The 18829-nt window shown below is 56.8% G+C and overlaps 1 protein-coding gene across 3 annotated transcripts; it reads right to left on the bottom strand.

Moving 5' to 3' along the window:
* Positions 1-2475: 2475 nt before the first annotated feature.
* On the bottom strand, positions 2476-18113 carry STK35 (serine/threonine kinase 35). 3 transcript variants are annotated; one of them, XR_003993978.1, is made up of 4 exons: positions 17345-18113; positions 11450-12197; positions 4080-6796; positions 2476-3705 (listed from the first exon to the last, which is right to left on the bottom strand). XR_003993978.1 is itself a non-coding variant. In XM_030503095.1 (2 exons), exons 1-2 carry the CDS (start codon positions 17916-17918, stop codon positions 11485-11487), a joined length of 1287 nt encoding a protein of 428 aa, XP_030358955.1. In that variant the 5' UTR covers positions 17919-18113; the 3' UTR covers positions 11264-11484. The 3 variants fall into 3 exon arrangements, 1 of the variants encoding a protein (XP_030358955.1); XR_003993979.1 differs by lacking the exon at positions 2476-3705 and adding an exon at positions 8376-8577 and having other exon boundaries at positions 5144-6796; XM_030503095.1 differs by lacking the exons at positions 2476-3705; positions 4080-6796 and having other exon boundaries at positions 11264-12197.
* Between the last annotated feature and the right edge of the window lie 716 nt (positions 18114-18829).

Here is an 18829-nt window from a genome sequence, read left to right on the forward strand (position 1 = left end):
ATCCACGGCCTTACGCATTGTATGAGGACTCCCCGGGACTGTCCTGCAGCAGAACAGGGTGACAGAGAGTGAGGAGGGTCCATCCTCCCCGGTGGCCGGTGGGGAGAGCAAAGCCCCCACTCGCTTCCGTACCCTCGTGCTTCATCGTCACCTCCACCCGCACAAAGAGCCTCATCTGAGTCATCTCCCGGCTAAATGGAGTGTGTGGGCTCAAGCGCAGCTTTAGCTGTTCATCCTCTGCTTTGCTGGAGCCTGACACGGGTAAAACAAAGCTATTCATCAGCACGGCGATGAGGCAGATGAATGTCCTGTCCCGATAAACCAGGCCTTGCTCTCCTCCTACCAGCTCGAGTAGCTGGCGTCTCGCTGTGCCCCAGCGAGGGCTGCTTAAGTGGCTGCTGCTTGAGGAGCTCAAGAGATCTTACAAGAAATATGGCCTTACGTTTTGCACCGGATGACTTAGTGCTTTAGCTGTGAAATGCAAAGGCAGAGCTCTGTGGAGAGGAGGCTCTTGAAAATGTTCCTACCATCTGTGAAAGGAGGGAGAGGGAGAGCGAAGGAGATGGTTGCAGCACTCACCTCTGCTTCCCGATGGGTGAGGTTGGTCCTTGCCCAGTTGGTATTCGGGACAACACTGGCCTCATGGTTGGGTTTTGCTGCCTGTCCCATGCTCTGCCTGCCTGTGGCAAAGCCACGTGCAGCTCTACCCCGCACGTGCCCTCTCCCAGTCCCCGCGGAGCACAGGGCTGGTGCTGGGGTACTTCCGTCAGCTATCAAGTACTGGCAGCATCTTTGTGGAGTTCAGAGAACCTCTTTGCATAGGAAATACCAGGTCTCCAGGGAGCGAATCTGGAGTGAAACGTTCCTCCTGCTGACTGACACCAACCTCTCTCTGCTAATGATGATGATAAAAGCTTTTCAGGTGCTGTGCGGTCACCTGCCCTGAGCGGCTGCAGCACACGTGGGACATGAGCCAGCTCCCACCCGAGTTCCTGCTGGATTTCGGCTTCACCACATTAGCGGGGGCTGTGGGAGCTCGGGGAGCACGTTACGTGTCCGGCCACGGGGAAGTGATCGATATGAACCTGGAAGGTGGCAAAATGATCCTTATCGCTGGTGTAGCTTAAACCAGAGAAGTCACGAGAGCAAAAGGAGCCTTCTTGGAGGTGCAGCAGCATTTCTGCCAGGAGTTTGGAGGTGACTGTATGTGGGGGGGGGACAGCAGCGTGGCACAGCCACTCTGCAGCTGCACTTGTCATAAGGACAACCTCAGGGCTTATCTCAATGCAACTGGAGCCCTGCCTGCAGGATCAGAGATGTTTGAGCACCCAGCGTTGCCCTCGCAGTGGGCGCCATGTAGTCAATGCCCCTCAGCCCTGCGATAACTCAGCTGGAAGCTGGGGGGGGCCGTTGGAAACGCAGTTTGCCCCCCATTTGCTGCCTGCGGGTGAACAGGGCAGCTCCGGCCCCTCAGCATTGCTCCAGCTGGGGCCAACCAGCCCCAGCACGGCCCCACTGTGCTGAAACCATCCGTTTCAGTTGCCTGTCAGCAGCGATTAGGGAGCACAATGCTGATGCGGTGTGGGGGGAGCCTGCGGCGGCGGTGCTGGGGCTGCCGGGGGGGCAGCAGGAGGGGACTGGCCGCTGAGCACGTCCTGGTGCAGGCACTGGGGCTGTCCCGGGTCGCACAGGGCTGTTACACAAGGACTGGAGAGCACAGGGCACGGCCCCGTGTGCTGGGACATCCCGTGTCCCACGTCAGCTCAGTGTGCTCGACACCCAGCACAGCGCTGGCTGCTGCTCCCTGCGCAAAGGGAAACTCATTGACGCAGGATGCGGCTCAGCCTCACTGTGCACTTCCCATCATGGATGGCACTGGGGTTTCTGGCTGGAAACAGGGCTATGGGAGCTCCCAGCTGCTGTGACCGGCTTGGTTTTGGTCTGTGCACCTGAGACCTGTGCAAAGGGAGTATTTGTGGCTCCTAAAGCAGCGGTTCTGCAGGGCATTTTCCCTGCTGCGTTTGCAGCCGCCTCTGGAGCGGGTGAGCAAGATGCTGCTCATCCCTTTGGCTCCCAATCCACAGGGCTGCTGGGGAAGGGGCAGGACACGGAGGTGTTCCCACGGGCAGGGTGCAGGCAGAGGCTCAGCTTGCCTTTGCTGCTAATCGCTGTGGCCTACTTGGTGTCTGCAGTGAGAACAGGGCTAATCCTAATCCCAGTGAGGACAAACAGCCGTGGAGCTGTGTGCCAGGGAGCCATGTTCTGGTTGGCACCGGCCACCATGCCTTGGTTTAGTGCCCTAAGCGCCCCTGGGGTCAGGCTGGATAGCTCAGGCCAGGCTTAACCAGACCCATGCTTAGCTTACCAGCATGGAGCTGGTACCAGTTTAGAGCCCTGGTGTGCCAGCTGCTGCTCAGGGACTCCCTTTCCTCACAAATGTGGTGCTGGTTGAAGAATAAACTCACAAATCTGGTGTTCAAGTTGTGTGTGGCTTTTCAACCCCATCAAATAGCTTTTATTCACACAAACGTCTCTTTAATTTACAAAGCCTCTGCCACTCATACACATCAGGGTATCCACAGTGTTCAAAGAACTTAAATAGAACGTCTCATACCAATCCAAGTAAACCAAGTACAAAAAATATTTATATAAAGTTGTTCACACATAGGTCCTAAATCACCAGCTTCTGTGCAAAACAAAAAGAAAGAAAAATACAGATCCATTTACTAAGATCATTATCTTTAGGTTGGAGTCTGGGTTTAAGCCTTCTGCTCCCACTAGCTTGGCCCAGAGGCTGCTGGAATGGGGAGAGCCCGGAGCAGGGTCAGGGCATCCCCATCCCAGGGCTCACTCTGGGATTCCAGCACCTCTCTCCATAGGGAAGCAGCTCAACTGCAAAGCTGCTGTTTTCCGGATGAACAAGCTGAAGGCAGCTGCTGGAGGGGACAAGCAGAATGGGGACATCAAGCGCTCCCGTGCGCTCTTCCAGCAGCCTGGGCATCACCCTCGGAGCTAAAAGCACTTGGGCAGACTGCAGGGAAACAGGACTTGTCATGTCGCAGCTGGAACAGAGCAGCTCCTGTGCTTCCCTTCCAGCAGTGCCCAGTGCCCTGCTCCGAGGTGTGGAATGCTTTGGGACATGAAGGGCCACACGGTGGGATGTGCCTGGTGACCAGCTGAGTAGCAGGAGCTGCGGGTGCTGCTCTCCCACCACCAGCAAGAGCTCCCTTGGTGATGGAACCAGCAGCACAGGAGCAGGGGCTCCACTGCCCAGATGCTGCCCCTCTGCAGAGCCTGGCCAATGGGATGGGAGGCTGCAAGGATAACAGGTAACACGCTCCCATCCCATCCCATCAGCACACCCATCCTCCAGCAGCATCACCAAAAGGGGACCAGGAACCCCCTCGCCCCAGGCAGCTGCAGCGTGATGCTTGGGCAGCACAGGCCTGGGGTGATAAAGGGAAGCAGCAACATGTTTCCCTGCTCTCATGACCTGCACAAAGTACAGGGAAACATATCCCAGTTTGTGCCCTGAAGCAGCTGCCCCATGGCTCTTGGCAGGCTTAAACCCAGACTCAGTACTGCATACGGAGGAGACAGACAATGCACACAACGGAGGATTTCCACAACGATGGTAATGCTTGATTTCAGTCTTATTGCTCCAGAAAGGCTCTGGGAGCCTCTGATATGTGAAGGAGCTGGGTCCTGAGGAGTAAAGGAAGACCATAGGGGTAACTCTTATCTGTCACTAGCACTGCTGAACCTCAAACACAGCAGCAAGGGGTGAAGGGGGAGCTAATCTAACCCCTCTAGGCCAGAGCCACCTCTGTTCTCTCCTCCCCATGGACCAAAGCTGGCTGGAAGATCCTCGCAATGCCTGCATGATGCCAATGGCATCAGCCTTGCTGCAGGCTGGTGCAGATAACACGTTTCCCAATCCTCCTGAGGCTTGGCTTGTTCCCCCCACCCACCCCACATCCCTCTTGTAAACAGCATAGTCAGAAGTAAACAGTTTCATACAATCACTCCCTCGGCGCAGGCACCGGCTGGGGCTCACGAGAGGGTCCCCCAACACTGACCTGGATGCTCAGCTTCAGCGGCCAGGAAGAGATGGAGACAGCCTGGCCCTGGGCTGAGCAATGAGCTTCAGGCTCAGTGCTGCTGCCTTGAGTTTTCCCAGCGGCGCATCCTAATGTCAAACATCCACAGCAGAGGGAGAAGTTCAGCCTGGAGGAGCTGGGCAGGAGATGCCCGATAGACCCACCTGGAAAGAGAAGCCTAAACATCCTCCATCCCACAGCACATGCAGATTTGAGCTGTTCCCACCTTGTTCTAGAGGGAGTGCTGGCCTGGGTCAATGTAACTGGGAGGAGAGATGCTGGGAGCTGTAAACACAAGGCAGGTTCCTGTACGGTCTGTGGAGTCGAGCACAAACAGCAGCAAAATAATCAGGAAGAAATGCTCTTCGAAGGACAAACTAATGAGGGGAACATCCACGTTGGAGAGGCTAGCAGCCCTAGGAATCATCCTTGGAAGTGTTTGCTAAATCCTAAGTAAGGCACTACGGTCTAGCTCACTAACATCAAGCTGCTTTAAAAACACATCTGCAATGCAAAAGCTGAGGTGGAGACGTGTGGTTTGAAGATGGCCTGAAAAAAAGGGGTGGACCAAGAGGGTTGACCCTCCCAGGGTCTGCCTGGATGCTTCCTGCCTGCTTCCAAATAGGAGCTGCCTGCAGGGTGCCGGGTACAGGGTAGTGAGCAACACATTCACCAGTTTCCATATCCTGCATTTCAGGCTTGGTTTCCACACATGGAAACCTCCTGCTAGGAAGCTCCCTTCTACTGGGATGTAATGCCATTACATGTCCAGCGGGGACAGCCACATGAGCAGGGCTGGGAGGGTAAAGAAGCCCTTTTGCTGCACCCGTTTCAAGCCAAGGTTAAGTTCTAACAGTTGTAACAGTCAGGAGCAAAGGCTCTGTCAGGTGGAGGAGGGATGCTCCAGTGATCAGGGCACTAACACTGTGCTTGTGGGTCCAGCCCTCGTGTGGGATGCAGGGCTCTGGAGCTTGGCATGGCCACTGCAGGGATCTGCTGCTCATTAGAGAGGAAATGAGGAGCGAGTGCTCCTCAGCGCCTGCTGCCCAGCCCCACACTGCTCACACCCCAGAGACCAGCCTGGTCATGGGTACAGCCATGGGCTGGCCACAGCCCACAGGAACATCCCGAGGAACAACAGAAGAGCAGCGTGGGAACAGGGGCTTGGTGCTGAGTTTGTGCTGTCCAAACCTTTACAAGTCACAGACAGATGGTCTGGGGCCTCCCGGCATCATCCTCCTAAGAGGGACCTGGCCTTCCTGCAGTGACAGCCTTAGCTCTGTGTCCTGGAATAGATGGAAGACAGAAACAGAAACCCTTCCCTCCTTTCCCTGCTTTAGCTCTGCCTTAGGCCACCTGAATTTCCTCCATTCCCATTCATTCCCATGAGGTCAGCAAGGTAACACTGAGTAGATACAAGGAGGTGCTGCCAGTTCGGTGATCCAGTGATGGCACAGGAAAGCTGCAGCCTGCACACGGGCAAGGAGCAGTTCCCACAGCCAGGAATGAGGGGTCACAGGGACCCTCTTCTGCCCATGGCCCTGGCTGAGCACCCAGGTCAGACCAACCTGGTGATTTAGCCTGATGAGGAATGGCTTTAGTTGGTTCAGAACCCACGGGGTGGTGAAGAGGTGCTGCTTTACACGGCATTTACAGGGAGCAAAGTCTAAAGACCATCAACACGGGGTCAGTCCTGGAATATTAGTGTTGCTCTAAATATAGGCAAGGAAATCGAGTATTAAGTGCTCAGCCTGAGATTGCAATCTCCTTACCTGAGCTGTACTGTACGTAACCAAACCTAAACAGCAGCATTTGCTTCCTGGAGATGGTTAGCTAGTGGGGAAGAGTGTTTTATGGGAGGCTAGAACCCAGCCCCAGAGCCATTTAGGCCAAACCTCCTCCTCTCCCAAGGTCCTAACAGCTGAAGTTTGGCATTCAATGGATCAGAGCAGTGGACTGCTTTGTTTCTTCTGTCCAGTGAAAGCACGCTTATGGGCTCCCCATCACCATCTGTGGGGTACAGAACATCACCAGTGAAATCCAGCTTGGGGAGAACAAAGGTCTGCCTGTCACAGCAGCAGACCTGCCCTGCTGAATGCCTTCCCAGCTTGGTTATGCTGCTCTATCCTAGCATCGATCAACTGCTCCCTGCCAGGGCAGCATCCCCCTGGTTAGAAGCTGCCTGGCTACGAAATTATTTAGCTATTTGTAACACATAATCTGAGAGAGTCTGTTTCTAAAGCACTGCACTGCTGGTACAAACCTGGCAATCACTTTGCTCCTATTTCCCCTCCGCAAAAGCAATAGCTTCAAACCCAACGTTGTGCCCGGCCAGACCCAGAGCTGGTGCCTGGCAGCTGATTCCCACCTCCTTATGGAACCAAATCCTGTCTAGAAACATCTACTGAGTCAAATGGCAGCACAGGAGACAGGGGAGGGCTGGGCAAGGGCAGCTCTGCTCTCTGGATTGGGTTTAAGTCTCATGAGCACGACTGCTGCTCTTCCACAGGCCCCTGCAGCCCGCTCCCGCACCCCCAGAACACCCCATCCCAACAAAAAGTAACACCCAAAGATTTCACATTGCCAGAGATCCTGCACACCAGGGACCTTCTGTATCATCATCATCATCTTCCCTTATCTTCAACTTCCCTCCTTGCACGTAAATAATGGAGATTATGGGTCCCTGGTAAATAAACCTGTAAGAAAAACGAGAGAGGAGAAAGAGGGGTCAGGTATGTCAGTGGGTTTGTGCCAGTTACTGCACTGTGACAATGTCCTGCCAGCCCTCCTGCTACCACCAACCTCGACTGCAAGCAGGATTGCTCATTCCATGTGCTCCCTGCACCTCTCCTTTCATTCCCGAGCCTTAACCAAAGCATCCAGAGGGGCTGGGAGGACTCGAGGTGAGTGCACAGCTTCTCATTACACAGCCCCAAACAGCGATGCCCACACCAACTGCACCGGGTGGAAGGTGCAAAGATAACCGGATTGGTGCTGGAGTCAGCCCCATCCCATGGGATTCACTGCAGTGACAGCCCTGCTGGAGCAAGGATGAGTGTTACAGCCTTGAGGGTCCACGTGATGCCAGCACCAGCTCCTGGTCCTTCACCTGCGAGGAGGAACAAGCTGTGACACCGGGGACACCCTGCACTGCTCACACCGTGCGTCAGCAGCAGCTCGGGCTGCTCAAGAGGCTCTCCAAGAGGAGGTGAAAATCCATTTCTGTGCAATGGAAAGAGGAGCAGGATGGGCTGTAACAGCCCAAGAGGATGCTCAGAGCCAGGGATTTTAGGGAAGAACAGGCAGGGCTTTGCTCTGGTCAAAGCCCCAGCGCACAGCATCCCCCTAGCCCTATAGCACCGAGGGTGCTGCATCGATTCACCTATAGCTCTAGCACTGCACCCTCCTGTCCTCCCAACTCAGGGGTGCAGAAATACCCCAACTCTGCACATAACCCACCAGCATTTTCCACCTGCTTTGTCTGCAGCCCAGCAAATTCCCTGTGACATCCCATCCAGCAGCAGGGCTGGACCCAGCAGAGGAACACGTGCCCAAATGTCACTCCTGTGTTGGAAATGCATCATTCAGGGTGTCACAACCTTCAGGATGGACCAGCAGAGCTGAGGCCAGGGGAAGCACCAGGGGTGGTTTGATGAAAGCTGGGACCCACTTAATGGAGAGAGCCCCAGAGTTAACAGCAGTTCCATTTTTCCCTAAAGCTAAGCTCTGAGCTCGGTTACATGGAAAAAAAAGTAATATAAGGGCTGGATGTAGCCCCCTCTTTAGCAGGAGCAAGTCCTCTCCCACCAGGAATGAGCAAAGGGCTCTGCAGAGATACCAAACAGCAGCAACAGAGCAGCAGGAGAGACCTGCTGAAGAACCGTCACCGCCCAGCAAACTGCTCAGATCCCTTTGCCCTCGGAAATCTCCTTAAAGGAATCCAGGCCTGAGGAACACGTTTCTAAAGGAAGAGGCTGCCCCTGCGCAGAGCAGAGGCCAGGGCCACGGGCACGCTGCTGTTCAGCAGAGGGTAACCAGGAGATGCTGCCTTTGCAGGCTGCAGTCAGGAAGAAGCCTCTCTGAGAAGGCAGGGTTGGGAGAGGCACCACGACACCAGGCCAGGGCCAATCCAGAGGAATCTGCTGGAAGATTTCTCCAGCGATGCAGCTTCATGGGCAGCGCTTCCACTTGTGCTTCCCGGGAGTGGGAGCGTTTTGAGGGGCAGCACACCCTGGAGCAGCCCCGAGCTCGCAGCTCTGAGGCAGGACAGCTCACCCCACTGACGCACGTTGTTTCAGGGGCTGGCTCGAGAGCTTTTAATCCCTCCACTGATGCCACTTAGAGTTTTTAATCAGCTCGAATGTTCATTCAGCATCAGCAGGATATGAAGCAGCAGCCCGTGGGGTCCTCATCCAGCACCCCAGGAGGATGACAGCAATGCGTGGGGCATGGCAGTGATGGGAGGTGGCAGTGAGGTCTGCGTAGAAGCAGAGGGCTCAGCGCAGGGGAGGGAGAGGCAACCCAGCACCTTCACGTCTGAGGCTTGTTCAATCCACACTGCACAACCCCACAGCGTTAGAGGGTCCCACTGAAGCAGCATCCATGGGAGGGCCCAATCTATCCTGGGCAACTCAAGAAGGCAGCTACCAAAAAAGACACACAAAGATGCTCACGTTGCAGGAAAGGAGAGAAGAAAACAGCCCCAACCTTCCCCAAACCACAAGAAGGGGTCAAATACTCCTTAGGGTGGGGAGCAGTCACAAAGCTGGGCCATCACACAGCCATCAACCGACCATTAGCAGGTATTAGCCCAATCCAGCCACTCCCTTATTGTATTAGAAAGGCTTTGTCCTTTCTGCCCAAAAGGCACGCCTTGGGGAACAGCCTTCAGCACAGTGTGCAAATGAAGAGAACTTTGTTTTGCCCAAGAAAATGCTGCTCACCTCTGCTGGACCAGAGCTGGGGAGGGAAACAAGGAGGTAACAGGAGATAACAGGCTCATCTCCAGCAGAAACCAAGCCAGAAACGCTCCTGGCTGAGAACTGACACCCCACACCTGCATTTTGGAAGGGTACCAGAGCACAAACCCTGATGACTGGCTTGTGTGCAGCATCCATAGCAGAACTAAAGGCAAAGCTGCTGGGACATGAAGCAAAATTGGAAGAAGTCGGCGGCATACCAAAGAACAAGCAAAATCCTGATTGCCTGGCTCAGGGAGGGTGACAGCTTTCCAGGTTACGACATAAACCAAGGCTGAGCAGGGGCTGAAGCTGTCCTGGGGAAGAACATGACTCACTGCACGACCCAGCAGCATCATAAGCTATGCACCAGTGCCACAATAAGAGGTTACATGAGTTTCTTGGCCAAGTTCAATTACCTGGGAGCAGAATTCAGGCCCTGCTCTAAATCCCATTTTAAGCTTCTCAAGCAGGTTTCCAATTTAAGATCTGCCTTTAATAACAACCAGAGGTCGGCTGATTCGAATGCACAGCTACACAATGCATTAGAAAAAACCCTACGGGAAGCACACCGACTGTTCTGCCACCCCATAAAGAAGGCAGAGGAACGTTCTGGGTGTGCAGTGAGCAGATGGCTGGTGCTGAGCTCCTATCTGGGCACACTGTTATGCAAGTGCATCCATCCCTGCTGCAGCTGCGTCATGGACTGTGTGATCAGTGCAGAGTCAGGGCTGGCTCTGGCTGCGGATGGGGGGGGGTGCAGAAGGCAGCTGGGTTTTAAGCAAACAGCCCCAGGGTAGGACTGTCCCTCGGTGTTTGTCATCCCTGCATGTACTATTCTGCAGGATGGAGCTTCCCAGCAGGGCAGGGGCTGGTTGCATAACTGAGCAGCACCGAGTCAGCACAGAGCCACTGCACATGGGCACAGCATCAGACCCGCAGCAGAGCTGCTCCCAGCAGGCACAGGAGACCCACGCCTGGCCCTGGTGCACAAGGTGGGGTGTCCTGCTTCTGCCCCAGGGCTTCTTCACACCCATCACATCCACACATTCACTCCCCACCCTAATCCCCAGCCCACACTTGCACTGGGACCAGCCCCAGGCAAGAAGCAGTCGCATCAATTCCTTGTGCTGGAGATCTTCGGGGCCTTAAATATTCCATTTTGTAATGAAATATTTTATAACATGGAGGGGATGGTCTGTGGGCCGGTTTGGACAAAGCAGCAGTGACAGAACCAGACCCACCCAATGGGCCTTTCCATTTCCATATTCCTATTCCTCTGCATACAGCACAAAGCTTATCTGGGCACACACACACACAGAGGGGACGGGCAGGACATTGCTTTACATAAGCTCAGGAACATTCAGGTGGGCAGCAATGAGGCTTTTTAGCAAAACCTGCCAAAATGCCCCCACATTCCTGCTGCCAGAGGCTCACTCTTGGACACGGGCAAGGCACACAGCCACCTCGTCCCTCTCTGCTCTCCTGTACCTGTGGTCTGCTCTGGTCCAGCAGGCTCTGGGTGGTTTTGGGGTGAGGGCAGGGCTGGGAGCCCAAGCTGCAGCACCAGCACATGACATGGGCAGGCTTTCAGAGGTCTCCTGTGACCAGCAATGCTCGGGCAGCTCTGCAGCAGCTTGAGAAAGAACCATGCTGGGAAGACATCAGCCTCACCCCTTGTAATCTGTCATTTTTCACTTCAATTGAAGTGTTTGGCCAGGACAATCCCTAGTAACAGCTCCTGTTTACACACTGCTTTGCCATGCAGGCAACACCTCCCAGCCCTTCAGTATCACTGCTTAATGACACTGCCAACTACTCCATATCCCTGGAGTGCCTTCCAGACCATGTGTGACCATCCAGACCTCAGAACCAGGACCTCTGAGCTTGGGACTATTCAGAAACCAAGCTGGGGGAAGAAGGGAGGGAACTCTGCTCGAACAGTGCTGAGCTCAGGCTGAGCACAACTGTTTTGTAAGCAGACACAGGTCTACAAATGAGATGATACACTCCACATAGCAGAGGAGGCAGAACTGGCAGCTCCTTCCCTGCCCCTGGATGAGATGGAAGTACCCAAAGCTGGGATCAGAAGGTGCTCACAGGTCTCTGCCACGCACCAGCCAGGACCTCAGAGGAGCAGGATGCCTGCCCAGCCCTGCCTGCTCTGCTGGGCCTTCGGGCAGCAGTGGGACATGCAGCTACTAATTCTGTTTCCCACCTCTACTTTATTTTTGCAGTAGAATAGGTGCAAAAAAAACCTCAGCAGCAGTGCTCTGATGAGTCACTAAAGAAATAGCTCTGGGAACATAAAAGCCTCCTTTGTGTCACTACAAAGTGCGTTATCGGGCTGGTACAGGGGACAGAAGAGCACAAAAACTGAGGATCACTTACCCAGCTGCAAAGCACAGCGGTGCCCTGCCCTGAATTTAAGCAGCACATGTAACCTGGTCCATTCTGGTTTCAAGCTCAAAGGCATCAGGTCGATCCTGTGGGTTAGCAGCCAACATGTCTTTCAAGAGCTGCTTGATCCCCTCAGACATGGAAGTCCTGCGTTTCTGAGGGATGTGCAGCTCCATCTTTGGGTTTTCTAGCAGCGCTTCCCCAACGGGCACAATCTCAGTCCCCTGCTTGATGTAGGTTCCCAGCAGCTCCTTCTTGGTCTCCGCATCAATGAAGGTGATCCTCTCAATCATGGCCCAGATGATGATGCCCAGGGCGAAGATGTCAGCCTTGGCAGTGTAGTGTCCCTCCCAGACCTCGGGGGCCATGTAGAAATCCGAGCCACAAGCCGAGGACAGCCAGTACTTGTTCACATTCACATTTCTGTTCTCATGCCCACCCTCCTTGCCCCGAGCAGTCAGGCCAGCGCAGACCTTGCTCAGCCCGAAGTCAGCCACCTTGAGGACAGGGGTGCCAGACTTCTCGGTTATCAGGATGTTGTCTGGCTTCAGGTCCCGGTGGACAATGTGGTTCTTGTGCAGGAAGGCAATGGCACTGGTCAGCTGCAGCATGAAGCTCTTGTTTGTCGCTGGGTCAGGTCTTCGTGAGAGCACGTACTGGTTGAGGTCTCCTCCTTCGCAGAACTCCATGACGAACCACAGGTAGCAAGGTTCCTCTGCATAGCCCAGGATCCTCTCACCTAAAAAGGGACAAGAAGAGCAAGAGTGAGTTTATCAGGCACTACACAATGTCCACACTAACTCAGCATGGCCAAGGAACGGGTCTAGTTTATGTGGATAGAAAAGGCTTTAGGAACATGACTGGGATCTACCACACTTGCAGGTACCAGCAGTGATGGTGGCACTGCTGTGGCTTCAAGTGCTTTAGGATCCCATGGAGTGCCATGCACCAGCATGACCTTTATCTGAGCCCATTGCATCAGGGACCTGTTCCCGGCAATGCACACGCATGAGTGAGATCAAGCATGCATCTTCTCAGGTGCTTGCAGGGAACTTGAAGCAGAGGGTTATTTTCCTGTCCTACCATCAGGAAATTCTCCCTGGGCTCTTATAGCCAAAGCAGCAGAGGCCAAAGGCACAAATAGCAGCAAGGCTATAGGAAAAATATCAGTTCTATGCGAACAGAAGCTCTCCCACCTTAGCTCTGCTACAGGAGGCAAAGCTGGCTTATACCTTCCTAGTATAACTGTGAGTAAATCACATGCCTTAACGCTGTGCCAGTCCAGCTTAGCTAAGAACAGTCACTCCAGTGTCAAAGCTGGCTCTTCTCACACTAAACTTGTGTGTTTAAGCATTGTGTTTGTGCTCAGGGACACTTCATACAGCTCTTATAGTGCCAACAAGTCTTTAAAGAGAGGAAACTGGAGGCCCAAGCGGCAACCAGGGTTTGCTGGGTGCAATCTCAGCCACACTTATGAATACAACTTGCTGAGCTCAATATTACACCCCAAGCAGCTTCTTCCTTCACCAGACATCTCATTGAGCTCTTCAAGCTCAGAGCATCTCAGGTCCAATTCACTTTACTCCACAAGCCCCCTGCCAAGGCAAAACTCACTCTTGCACATAACTAGACACAGGGAGAAATGCAACAGCATCACATCAGCTAATGGGGCTGGTCTGGCAGACCAGCCCCATTAGTTGATGCCAGGATCCAAACCCCACTTTCAGACCCCAGTTTACCTGCACAGAGCACCGAGATGACAGGCAGAGCCTACACACACAACCAGGGCATGATTTTGCTCTAGGAACTAGGTTTTTTCCACCCTCAAGCACTATAAGGGAGAGAAGCTGGAGGACACCACTCGCCTCTGCCACAGTTCAAGTCACGCAGAGGAACCCGAGTGTTTTGAAAGCAGTTATTAACTCCACCCATTTGACAACGTTGGGTTTTGTTTTAGCAAAGCCCTGGAGAGTATCTGGGAAACGCAGAAAGTTCCAGGAGCAGGTAAAGCCAAGGGCTATGCGGGACACCAAGCCCTGGGCTGCCCTGCCATGGTCAGCGATTGGTGTGGGTGGGAATATTGGTTATTTGCACAAACAGTCTGTATCCATGGCTACTGCTATGGAAATGGAAGTCCGGACAACAGCAGGGTTTGGCTGAACCTCCCTGCCCTCAGCAATCTTCTAGGTCTGGATGTTGGGAGGGAGCATGAACAGGCTGGAAATACAAAGCGCTGGGTGCGCTAAATGAGACCCCTAAAGTGCTGGAAGGGGGCTCAGCACATAAACCCAAGGGCCGAGTGGGAGCAGCACAGGACAGCTTGGCTCTGGAGACCAAAACACTGACCAGGAAAAGCAGCTCCTCTGGTGTGAGCCACCCTTTGGCAAGACCAGCGTGACAGCACGGAAACTGAAGCAGAGGCTGCCCGTCCCACACAGCCAGGACGGCCCCAGCTCACACCACCCAGGTTTACTAAACCCCAGCAACAACACAGGAGGGCACAGGGCTTTGCTTTCCTGCTCCTCTCAGCATCCACAGAGCCCCACCATGAGGAGCAGGAGGGTTTGGGTCTTCTCAGCCAGGAACCACATCATGATGAGCACAGCAAGCCCCATGCCCATCACACACAGCCAGGGCATGTAAGTGGGACGTTGAGAGCATTCACATGGCTCAAACACCAGCTCACCAGCAGCCAGGACCTGGCTTGGACAAGCCAACGTTTGTTTTAATCCTAACAAAGGCTCTGATGTGAAACTTGGCCCCTGAACCTCAGCAAGCAGAGGGAGCACGCCGCTGACCCAGCAGAAGCTGCAAGCACCGTGCACTTCGCTTTGGGTGGAGTGCTGCTAAGAGAGCCTTCAGCCAAGAGTAATATTTCCTCATTTTCTTTCTATAATCAGAAAGTATTTTAGTTGTTAAATCATCTTCCTACCTTCAAAACAAACAGCTTTAAACATAAAGAGCTGGCAAGGCGCTTCCTAAAGATGAGATGTTTGCAAACTGATGTCAAGCAGCCAAGAGCTGAAGAGATGCAGACAGGCCAGAGCTGTTCTCCATCACAAAGAGAGCATCCCCTACCCAAACAGAACAGCACACACCAACCTCTCCATCCTCACAGCAGCCCTCCCACCACCTACCCTGGGAGCTTATTAACAGCTTCTAATTTGCTTAGTACCACAGATAGAAAATAATGTAATGACAGCAGACCCAGCATCCCACTCCCCACATGTAACCTCTGACTCCCTCTGTGCAAAAAGGCTGCACCAGAGAGATGGGAGCTGGCAGCACAAAGCCTGGGAGTTATGGGTTAGGAACAACAAGAGGAGCACATAGAATCCCAGACTGGTTTGGGCTGAAGGGACCTTAAAGCTCCTCCAGTTCCAACCCCCTGCCACGGGCAGGGACACCTTCCACTAGAGCAGGTTGCTCCAAGCCCCTGTGTCCAGCCTGGCCTTGAACACTGCCAGGGATGGGGCAGCCACACAGCCACGCACAGCCCTGAAGGTGCACGTGTATCATGGCACCACGCACGTTGCTCAAGGATGTGCCTCTCCTCAGGCTCATTCCAGGCTTCCAGCTTCCTCTCTGCACTCTGCCCTGAAATTCATCATTCCACATCTCATCAAAACGATGAGGGTTCGGGCTCTGCTGTAGCTGAGCCCCAACAGTGCCTGGTACCCAGCAGTGGTGCTCCTGATGCAGCAAGGCTGATTAATCCCTGCCGTGCCCTGAGCCCCAGCACGTTGGCACAGCATCTGTGCTGGCCCGTAAATAGCCCCGCTGCGGTCGTGCCGAGCAGCACGGCAGCACAGCACAGCCCTGCTGCTGCACACGGGGAGGGACACACCAGACCTGGAGGCTCCTCTGGCCCCAGCTTTTGCTCTGAAAGTACTCATCAGTGCGGCATCAGACCCAAAGCCTGGGAGGGCAGCGAGCACAGCCTCTGCCTGAGCCCAGGGCCAGCACAACACAGCCCACAGGTCACGAAGGAGGAAGGCAGATGGAGGGGAGGACACATTCTGGTTTGGGGAAGGGAACTGCTGCTCTCCAGCCTTGCGATGGAGAGCCCAGCTCTGCTCCCCTCTTCAGAGGGCTGCAGCAGAACCAGGGCAGCAAAGCCCTCCCCATGGCAAGGGAAGTCAGGGGGTTCTCTCCCTACCTAGAGATTGGGGACCTATAAGTACCCAAGAGCTTTCCCCAAGCCTCTTCATATGGTGTGCAACAGGACAAAGGGAGCCAGAAACCCTGTATTTGCAGGAAGAGCTTGACTTGCTACAGCTGGACACACAGCCAAAGGGAAGAGCTGGCTCCTCTCTAGGGAGCTGTGCCTGTGAGAGCACATAAAGGAAGCACCCAGGCCATGCAGAAACCAGGACACTGCCCTTGGGGAGGCTCCCGTGGGTGGTTGTGTGTGGAATGTGCAGGGAGAGCAGGACGAGGTCTGCATGAGGGAGAGCCAGGCAGGTCCAGACATGTCCCCCCCAGGCGTGCAGAGGGGACAGGAGAGGTAGGGGCAGCCTGAGACCCTGAGGGTTGCTCAGAGGATGGGTCTTGGCAGCCCTGTGTGAAGTCTGTGCCTGGCACAGGGTTTGGCCTATGGGGGGCATGGGGATACCAAGCTCCCCAAGGAGCATGCGGGAGTCCTGGCACACAAGTTTGGGGATGGAGGGTGTGGGGTGAGCTGGCTCTGGAGGCTGGGGGGCACAGGGGCATTGAGGAGACAGGGGTCCTGTACTTTTCCACATCTTTACTACATTGGCAGAGCTGGGTCTGACAAACAGCCAAGGGAGCAGAGAAAGGGAGGGAACATTTCAGAGATGCCACCATCACAGTTGTCGGCTGTGACAGGAGAAGGTGACCCCTGACAGCCCCATGATGCTGCTGAGGGACCCCAGGGGAAGATGGGGGTGTCAGGCCAGGCTACGGGCACTGGTGCTTCCATGGCTGTCCCCATGGAGCCAGCACTGGGGGAAGCAGGGACAGGAGAACACAAAGAATGGTTCCAAAGGTGTAAGAGCTCGAGGGAGCAGGCAAGGCACCGTAACGGGCTGCAGCCTTGGGGGGCTCAGAGCAGGCAGGGTTGCGTGACAAGCATAAGTCCCCTGGTGTGACCAGGGCAGAGATCAGTGAAGGTCCCCGAGGGACGTGCGTGTGCTGTGGCGCAGGTCAGGGTCTGTGTGTCTGTGGCGCAGAGCCTCAGGAGAAGGGGTGCAAGGGAGAGGGAGGCAAGTGCTGGCAGAGAGTGCAGGGAAGGGCTGAGGGCAGCACACAGGGATGCTCCCCAGGGCTGGGTCCAAGCCTGGAGGTGACAACAGGGTCCCTCGGGAGGAGGGGGACAGGGCTGGGGTGCTGCAGAGGTGCAGGGCACAAGGAGGGACCCCATGGGGAGGGCACAGGAGGGGTGTCCCTGGGAGCAGCACATAAAGGAAGGGGAGAAAGGGGAGAGGACACACAGGCAGAGCCCAAAGGAACAGTACGGAGCAGGGCCCAGCACAGGGGATGCTGCGTGGGGGCCCACAAGGGTCCCTGGGGTGGGTGGCAGCAAACAGGGGATGCTGGGGGAGGAGAGGGACCCTGCGGGGACAGAACAGAGGTGGGTAATGGGAGCATGGCTGCCCAGAGGGACCGCAGGGCTGGTGAGGAGCAGGACAGAGGAGCCACGGGGGGGTTATACTGGAGAAACAGTGAGTTCAGATGGAAGGGAGGGTGTTGGGGGGTCCTCGGGGGACCCCAAGGAGGGGCCCGAGTAATGGGGGTGGTGTTGAGGAGCAAGGCTGGGGGTGCCCCACCGGTTACCAGCTGCAGGGACAGACCCGGGTGCGGGTAACCGGGGCTGGGGGGGTGACACGGGGGTGGGCAGGAGGCCCGGGGGGGGGGGTCGGGTACCTTTGAGGGAGGTCTCGACGAGGCGCAGGTAGAGCTGGCTGCGCTTGTTGCCGTGGCTCATGCGCTGCCCCAGGCCGTGCCGCTGCAGGACGCACTCCTCGAAGCGCACCACGTTGGGGTGCTGCCGCCGGAGGCTCGTCAGGGCCCAGAACTCGGCCAGCGCCAGCTCCACGTTCTCGGGCGCGTCACAACGGATCCGTTTCACCGCCAACCGGGCGCCGCTGCGGCCCGACACCGCCTCGTACACCACGCCGTAGGCCCCGCGGCCGATCTCGGCCAACAGGCTGTACCGCGGAGCTCCGCCGCCACCGCCAACCGGGCCGGGCCCCGGCGCTGCCGCCGCCGCCATAGGGCCCCGCTGAGTCGCCCGCCGCCGCCGCCGCGCCGCCCTTTGTGTCCCGCGGCGGCCGCCATCCGCCGCCTCCATGGCGCCGCCGCGGGGGGGCCCCGCGCCCGCCGCAGCCGCCCCCCCCGCCCCGCGCACCGGGATGCGCCGCGCCGGCGAGGGCGGAAAAGCGCGCGCTGCCTGCCCCTTTAAGCGCTCGGCCAATCGCGGCGGCGCGGGACGTACCATCGCGGCGGCGAGGGGGGGAGAGCGGGCACGGAGCCAGGAACCGGAACCCAACCGGCAGCGGGATGGGCTTCGGTGGTGGGGACCCAGTATCCCCAACCCCGTGCCCGGTAACCGGGGCGCCGCGCTGCCAGGGCGGCTCAGCGCGGCGGGGGCTCAGAGCGGCGGCCCGCCACCTTACCCCCCCGCCGCTGTGGTACGCGCCGCCCCGGTGTAAACAGGCCGCTCATCGGGGCGGGCGCCCGCTGCCGCCGCCCCGGGCCCGGCCCCGGTGTCCCCGCCCCAGTCCCGCCCCGCCGGACCCGCCACAGGCGGCGCGGGCCCAGCCCACGGCGCTCACCTGGGCCGCGGCGGCGGGCTCCGGGCCGGGCGGCGTGTGACCGGGCGGGGCGTGACCGGGCGGGGCGGGGTGCCCTGACGTAACCCCTTATGTAACGGCGGGGGTGACCCGGCCCTCCCCGCTTCCCGGTGCACTGGGAATGGCGGGTGATGCCCGCGGGCCGTGAGCGGGACACCGGAGCCGCGCGGTGCGGGGGGCTCGATGCTCCGGGGCTGTGCGGCTGCACCGGGCAGGGCGGGCGAGGGGCTTGGCAGCGGTTTGAGACCTCCCCCCGCCCCGAGCCCGCTCCCGGGGCTCCCCGCCGGGGTTCCGGCTGATTCCCGGCTGCCCACGGGATGGGGCACACACGTCGGTGGCCAAAACCGGGGCACGGCAGCTGCCACGTGGGTGGGAGCACCGGCGCTGCAGCATGTGCCCTCCCCTGGATAACTGTGCCCCCCCACACCTGACCTGCATCCCGGCTCTCGTGGGGCCGGTTTGCCCCCATTGATCCCTTGGGCAGGCGGTGTGGGGTGGCCCAGTCCTTACACAGGGGTCTCAGTCCCACACACTGTCCCCAAACTGCTCTGCAGAG

This window comes from Strigops habroptila, chromosome 13 (genome assembly GCF_004027225.2).
Source record: "Strigops habroptila isolate Jane chromosome 13, bStrHab1.2.pri, whole genome shotgun sequence".
Lineage (NCBI taxonomy): Eukaryota > Metazoa > Chordata > Aves > Psittaciformes > Psittacidae > Strigops > Strigops habroptila.